The 7,802-nt window shown below is 40.2% G+C and overlaps 1 protein-coding gene across 1 annotated transcript in view; it reads left to right on the plus strand.

The window, feature by feature from the left end:
* The first annotated feature begins 527 nt into the window (after positions 1-527).
* LOC121916177 (CTP synthase 1-like) overlaps positions 528-7,802 on the plus strand; it is a 13,281-nt gene continuing 6,006 nt past the window's right edge. The window contains exons 1-6 of the mRNA XM_042440997.1: positions 528-633; positions 1,382-1,552; positions 2,657-2,757; positions 3,499-3,615; positions 5,655-5,738; positions 6,209-6,289. Coding sequence (XP_042296931.1) covers positions 528-633; positions 1,382-1,552; positions 2,657-2,757; positions 3,499-3,615; positions 5,655-5,738; positions 6,209-6,289 — 660 coding nt within the window. The remainder of the gene's footprint in view (positions 634-1,381; positions 1,553-2,656; positions 2,758-3,498; positions 3,616-5,654; positions 5,739-6,208; positions 6,290-7,802) is intronic.

Below are 7,802 nucleotides of genomic sequence, written 5' to 3' on the forward strand. Positions count from 1 at the left end.
CTACTGTGGGAAGTAATGCTTAAGTCATTTGTCATCCTCTCTATCTCTCCTATGTCTCTGGCTTTTATTGCCCGAAAGATTCTGTTCATTTTACTGGGACCTTTTTTTAAAGTAAGCTCCCTCCCACATCTGAATTTCAACTGTAGTGGACAGGTAAAGGCAAATGTGTTCTGTCTCATCTCCCATGCCGGTGCCTGATGTGGTGTGGTTGTGCTTTTTGCATTGGCAACATCTCTAAAATCACAAGGGAACAGCACCCTTAGTTGACCCATGGCACTTCACATTATATTAACCACAGAAGCAAACACTTCATTTTTAGGAATGGATTGGTGCTGAGGAAATTTGCGGCAGATATAAAACTACACTCGTGCTCCCCTTTCACGGCCTTCGCACTTGTGGTTTCCATCATTTGCAAGGCCAAGGCTGCAGCTCCCTCCCTTCCTTCCTTACCGGTGGCACCTTTCCCCTGGCGCTGGGGCCTAAATTGGGACGTGCTTTCCTAGCAGCTCTTGGGGCCCAGCATCTACATGGCCAAGCCCCCTTCACCGCAGGCAATTGATGCATCACATGCCCATCGGCTGCAGCGGAGGGTGCGGGTCATGCGCACACTGTGCTCCGGGTGCTGCTGGGAAAGTGAGTCCCGATAGCAGCCTGGGCCAATTATTGGCACCAGTGCTGGGGGGAAGATGCCAAGAAGGGAGGGAGGGAGGGAGTTTCGCAAATAAAAACGGTTTCCGTTGAGAGTTGCTCTGGTACTATAGGAAACATGCTTTGGCACATTCATGCACCAGAATAGTGAGGACTGTTGAGCTGTATATGTATGAATAGTTTTTCTGTAAGCAGACTTAAGAATCAGGTGATTGTAAAGGTTATGAAATCTCTCTCTCTCTCTCTCTCTCTCTCTCTGGCCTGTTACAGACTGCCAAAATAAAGCTGCATCGGGTCTCTTTGGAGGTATGCTATTTAAATGATGCATGAGTCCTAAGAGTCCGGAGGTTGCACCAAAGCCACACTCCATTCCTAAGCACTGGAGTGCAGCTTTGGTGCAGCTTCCGGATTCTTAGGATGCACGTATCAATTAAACAGCATACATACAAAGAGACACAAAGCAGTTTTATTTTGGCAGTCTGTAACAGGCCTCTGTGAACTAATTGGGATCCTCTAGTTAGGGAATTGGGTGTGAGTACAGTATATCAAGTGTTGTATATATGGCCTGAAGAGTGATTCCCCAAACATTGAACCACCTAGAATCACCTTGTCTTTGTGGTCATGGGAAACAAATGGGATGCCGACAGTGTTCTCAGCGGATTATATGTGACCTAGAGAAGAAGATGGCAGCTGCATTTAAGCAAATCTCATCTCTGAATGTATCTTTTTTTAGGTGAGGTGTTTGTGTTGGATGATGGAGGGGAAGTGGATTTGGATCTGGGTAACTATGAACGTTTTCTCGATATTCGGCTCACAAAAGATAATAACCTGACAACAGGGAAGATCTATCAGCATGTTATCAACAAAGAAAGAAAAGGAGACTACCTGGGCAAAACTGTTCAAGGTAAAATTCTGGAAATGGAGTTCTCACTGTTGGGAAAATGTCCATAATATCAGTATCTTTAGTATTTTTATGTGCTTTATTTTATTTACACAACAAAACTAATTACAGTGGGCCCTTGTTATCTTAGTTTTCAAAATCCATGGATGGTTGAGTCCCAGTCATTACAATGGCATAGTAAAATGTTGTCACTTATATAAAATGGAAAATCAAGGTTTGCTATTTGGAATTTATACTTCTTCGGTATATTTTCAAGCCTAGGATGCTTGAATCCATGTATAAAAAATCCTTGGATAAGGAGGGCCCACTGTATTAGTTTTTTTACATAGGCAGTGATATTGTTTTCATAATTGATAGCGGTGTATAGTACTTTGCTTTTACTTTTTTATTGAAAATAGCGGCGGTCGCCCCTCCGCAGATATTTGAGGGCGCGGATCCCAGGGGCAACTATATGGCTACACTTACACATTCTGCATAAATGTATAGAACAGAGATGGTGAACCTTTTACAGACCGAGTGCCTGAACTGCAACCCAGACCCCACTTATTTATTGCAAAGTGCCACATCCCCTCTGGCTTTCTAGTAAGAAACTCTGTCAAACTGTGTTAGGGCAACAGCATGTGTGCCCACAGAGAGGGCTCTGAGTGCCACCTCTGGCACGTGTGCCATAGGTTCGCCATCATTGATATAGAACTATGGCTTATTGTTCATGAGCAGCATGCCAGTTTGCACAGCTGAAAAAAGCTGAACAAATCATAAACATTTGGGACCAGCAAAACAGTGTTACAATTCTAGTTTATCATTCTCTTGTGTAACCTGAGTATAAAGCTAGGGAAAGTTACAGACTGTGCAGTTTGATTTTTTTCCAATAACATAGTCTTCTTGTTTTATAAAATGTTTAAGGTTGAGGCATAAACTGAGACTTCAGCCCTATTCAGTGCAAGTCTCAACAAATGGATATCAGCTAATAGGGTTATGCTGAGATTGACAAAATCCTGTGCTGGGATATGGAGCCAGTGAAGCTCATGAACGTAACCGCAAGAGACTGATGTAATTAAAAGTTTTAGTTCCAAGAATAGGCAACTATTCTTCTTTTTTGTTTTGCAGTTGTACCCCACATTACAGATGCAATTCAAGAGTGGGTAATGAGACAGGCAAGGATCCCTGTAGATGAGGATGGAGTAGAACCTCAGGTCTGTGTGATCGAGGTTGGTATCTATTGTTTGCTGTGTCTGTTGCAATGATTAGGTATCACCTTCAGAAATATCAGGTATCAATGTGAATACTCTATATTATACTCTTATAGGGATGCTTGAGTCTGTCAGCAGCCACTCAGATTTATTGTTCATTTGTTGATGTATTACAAATTACAGTAGCATTGTCTGTCCTAAAGCACTGAAATCCAGCTCATTTTCTGTGAAGATGATACTTGCTTATGATCCAACACAACATAAAAAAGTTGGAAAGAACAAATACTGGTTTAGTAGAACTGGAAGTATGAAAGCGTCAGGAACCAATTTGCTCTAGATCATTGGTCTGCAAACTGTGCCCTTTAAGAGATTTTGAACTTCAGCTCCCAGAAGCCTCAGCCATGTTGGCCAATAGTCTGGGATTCTGGGAGCTGAAGTCCAAAATCCCTTAAAGAGCACAGTTTGGGAACCACTGCTCTAAATTACCATTATTTGACGGGCTGAAATAAAGTAGAAAATAGCTTTCCTTGGATCCAGACTGGTTTAAATGAATTTTGGATCCGTTTCAAATGAACAGGATTTAAGTACAAATTGGTCTGGATTACATCCTGCGGTTTTTGTCTTCTAGAATATTCTAAAATGAACCTTCTGACACTTTTGAACAGTGACTTGATTTGACTATGTTGTCTCAAAATAGTGCCGTAATTAATATATTGTCTCAAAATAGTACCGTAATTAATTCAGATGTCTGTGTTTTAGCTTGGAGGGACAGTAGGAGATATTGAAAGCATGCCCTTCATTGAAGCCTTCCGTCAATTTCAATTCAAAGTCAAGCGAGAAAACTTTTGTAATATTCATGTCAGTCTTGTGCCACAGGTAAGGCTCAGCAAAAACATTTAAGTATATGGTCGTGTTTGTTGTTTCCAATGCCTTTGCACCCAAGGGTCTATTGAAAGTACTTCTGAGCATTTGAGTTAGAGTTGAAAACAGTTCTTTAACTTGTGGGTGAATTTGCAAAAGAATTGTGTTTACTGTTGAGGTGATTAGAATTGCATCCTTAGACATTGACAATTAAGAATCTGCTTATATGGAAAATAGACATAAAAGCAAACACTACCATATATACTCGACTATAAGTTGATCCTCATGTGTAAGTCAGGGGCAGGTTTGGGGGCCAAAATTATGAATTTTGATATGACTTGTGGATAAATTGAGGCTAACATTTAGGGACATATAACAGCTTCTAAAAGATGTAGAAAAGGAAAACAATGCCAAAGAACTTACAAAATTCCAGCTGGCATAACTGTTTATGCTCACATTAAAGGCTGGATGGATAAGAGAGTTGAGGGAGGCCAGTGCTTCCAGGATAGATTACACTCCTCTTTCACCAAGGGATGGTTCCTGTTTTTAAAGAAGAGTTAAGGTACAATATCTCTCTATATCTCTCTGGTTTTGCTTCGCGAACGAAGATTCAGGAAGGACTCATCCCGCGCTTTGTACAAGCGCGTTGGTGACTAAAAAGGCCAATCCGGGACAAACAGGTCCAATACTTACATTGCAATGGGGATAAGTCAACTAAGTTTTTTGGGTCAATTTTTTGACTTAAATTTCTGGACTTATACAGTAAATAAAATGTAATATTATTGGTGGTTAGATGTACATTGTGAAATACAAAAACTAAGTTGTTTGTCTTAAATTGCATAGGAGAAACAAGCTGACTTTACCAGGTTGTGAAATATGCTTGCGCATTGGAAAGCAGCTCTATGGATGGTATCCTGTCAGATACCTGTCTGGCCACTGCTGGAAGGTATCTGTCACTGGAATGGGGTGAGGGTGATTTCCAGCAGTTACCCCAACCCTGTACAGCACTCCTCCCATGTCACCCTCTATACCTTTTGGAAAGTTTCTTCAGATTTCCTGGAGCACATTTTGGAATGTCTTTGAACAAGCATTATAGATTTGCCTTAGGGTTGCCATAAGCTGGAAACAGTGTGAAGGCTCACAACAACGACAGCAACACTGCCTGCTGACTGTATATAGAGTTTCATCTTTGGCCTATCACATACCATGTGGCTACTCCAATTTGATACTCATTACTATGCTGAAGATTTACAATCCTACGCAGGAGTGGGCAAATTCTTGGTGTTTGGGGGCTGCCCTTGGACCCCAGAGAGCCCCCTCTACCATCACTTCCCCCATTTCCCTCTCTGCACCACTCACTTCCCGTTTTTTCCCCCCTGGGACAAAACATAACGAGTCATGTTTCTGGGGGGCAGATAGAATAATTTGGGGCTGTGCCTGAAAAGAGCCCCCAGATAGCATTCTGCCTCCCAAGTACTTGGGAGCGACAAAATGGCCGAGGGATGCCTATGACCATCATTTTGATTTTTGTGCTGTACCCTTGCTACATGGGAATCAATCCTAGTAGATATAATGAGACTTTCTTTAAAATGTAGGCCTGCACTTTTAGTAAAATTAAACTTAAAGAACGATGGCAGCAGTGATACCTTTCTTTTACTTTGATTTTAATGAATCAGTTTAGCAGAGCCTCACTTGTATAAACATTCTTTTTATATGCCAAATAATGACCGTATTATAGTCTTGAACAACATTTTTTCTTAGGTGTATAGTCTTTTGAAGCTGTGTCTGGTCACAGTGTTCAAATAAAAATCGATGATATAATAGTGTTTTTAACCAATACAAAATGCTGTTTCTTTCTCTTTTGTTTTTGCCTGTTTTTGCCTGATATTTTCCCCTTAAGTAAGCATTTAATCAAAAGGTTATTAAAATAAGAATGAATTATTGTAGAGATTTATTGTGGTGCAAAACAGTTTTATGTTCTATGGTTTTATGTTCTAATAGCTTATGTTGTGACAGCATGTTGGCACAAATATTTATTCACACTTGTCCACTAGCCGAGTTCTACAGGGGAACAAAAGACAAAACCCACACAGAACAGTGTTCGCGAACTTCGGGGCCTTGGTCTTTCACCAGATCTGGTAAGTTTTTATATAATGTAAGGAAACTGTACACTGGATTTACAGACTTTTTGTTAACAAAGGCCTTAGCATTGAACGTATTGTGACTACAGCTGTGTAGCTGTTTGCTGAAGCTAAAATACCTAATTTAGGCCTGTTACAGACTGCCAAAATAAAGCTGCTTCGGGTCTCTTTGGAGGTATGCTATTTAAATGATGGATCCATCCTAAGAATCTGGAAGCTGCACCAAAGCTGAACTCCAGTGCTTAGGAATGGAGTGTAGCTTTGGCGTGACCTCCGAACTCTTAGGACCCATACATCATTTAAATAGCATACCTCCAAAGAGACTCGAAGCAGCTTTATTTTGGCCGTCTGTAACAGGCCTTAGTTGCTGCATAATTTAATTGATTGCTAAAATGAAATTAAAGCTTAGATTTCAGCTTGCTGCAGTGTGAGTCTGACAACTTTGCCATCACTGTTTTCTTTACTAGATTGTGTGCCGATGTTCTACCCCTCTAGATACCTCAGTAAAAGAGAAGATTTCCATGTTTTGCCATGTAGAACCAGAACAGGTAAAAATGAAAATCATTTATTAGCATCAAAACATATGTTTTTGTCAGTTTTGCTATTTATTGTTTACTTATTTAGAGTATTTATATCCCACTTTTCAGTCACAGAGGACCTCAGAGGGTCTTAGAGGTAAAGTCAAAGGCGTTCATGGTTTTTGTGGGGTTTTCGGGGGGCTCTGTGAATGCCATGTTCTAGAAGAGTTTCTTCCTGGTGTTTTGCAAGCAGCATCTGTGGCTGCCATCTTCAGGGAATGTTCAGAGAGCCACTCATTTTCTTACAGTGACAAAGTGGCTTTCGATCTGTAAAAGTTATTGTGATGTATTTCAATGTGTGAAAATTCTTCTTTTTTTTATGGATCTGCCCATCCCAATTTTTTTCATGACCTCAAATTTTCTGTAAACATTACATCTTTGGTCTCCACTAGCATAGACACATTGAATAAGTAAAACATACCATATATACTCAACTATAAGTCGATTTCATGTATAAGTCGAGGGCAGGTTTTGGGGCCAGAATTATGGATTTTGACATGACCCATGGATAAAACTTAGATGCATGTAACAAAGGATCTGAAGGATGAAGCAAAGGAAAACAATGCCAAAAAACTTACAACATTCTAGGAGCATGTTTTTGCTCCCACTAAAGCTGTATGGATGGGTGAATATCGCGTGGGCAGTGCTTCCAGGACAGATTTACTCTTGCTTATCACCAGGCGATGATTCCTTTTTAAAATAAGAGTTAAAGTACCGTTCTTACATTGATTCATGGATAAGTCGACTCAGGTTTTTTGGGTCAATATTTTGACTAAAATTTCTAGATTTGTGCGTGACTTTATACAGTTCCTAAGTATTGACTTACCAGAATCTATTGATTCATTGGGTTTCCTTTGTCTCAGAATAATGGTGGGATTTAAGCCACGCACATACACACAAAAATACTTGGTTCCACCAAGCTAGCAGATCTTCGGATCCCTGGTATTAACACTGAATCTGTTCTGATCTCTTTCAGATTTTTCATGTTTGAAGTTAGATGTTAGAATAAGGACACTGAAAGTGGAGAATGGCAGTCAGTTGTAGTTCAGCATCTGAGTTCATGAAAGATGTGCAAATGATGTAATGACTATAAATGTGTTGAAGTTTTGTTCAAGTACCTCATGTGTCATAGCATGTACACTATTTCTGATGTGGGCTCTTCACTCATCTGCATAGCTTCATCCTGAAACCTTGGTCTGGACTCTGCTGATCTGTATACATTGTTTGTTGTCTGGCAGTATCTCCCTAACACATATCCTAAAACATTTCAATTGGCAAAACTTCTATCACTTTCACAATATATTTTAATCAGAGTATCGTGTCTGGCCTGCAGGTGTGATGATTGTGACACAGTGAATGTCTTTACTAGCAGCTAGCATAGTCCTCTGGGTTTTACTCTTACTAAGTAAACCCACAAGGGAGTGAGTCACTGTGAGTCTTTGTAGTAGCTTTCCTGGACACAAGGAAAAAATAATTATGTTAA

This window comes from Sceloporus undulatus, chromosome 9 (genome assembly GCF_019175285.1).
Source record: "Sceloporus undulatus isolate JIND9_A2432 ecotype Alabama chromosome 9, SceUnd_v1.1, whole genome shotgun sequence".
NCBI lineage: Eukaryota > Metazoa > Chordata > Lepidosauria > Squamata > Phrynosomatidae > Sceloporus > Sceloporus undulatus.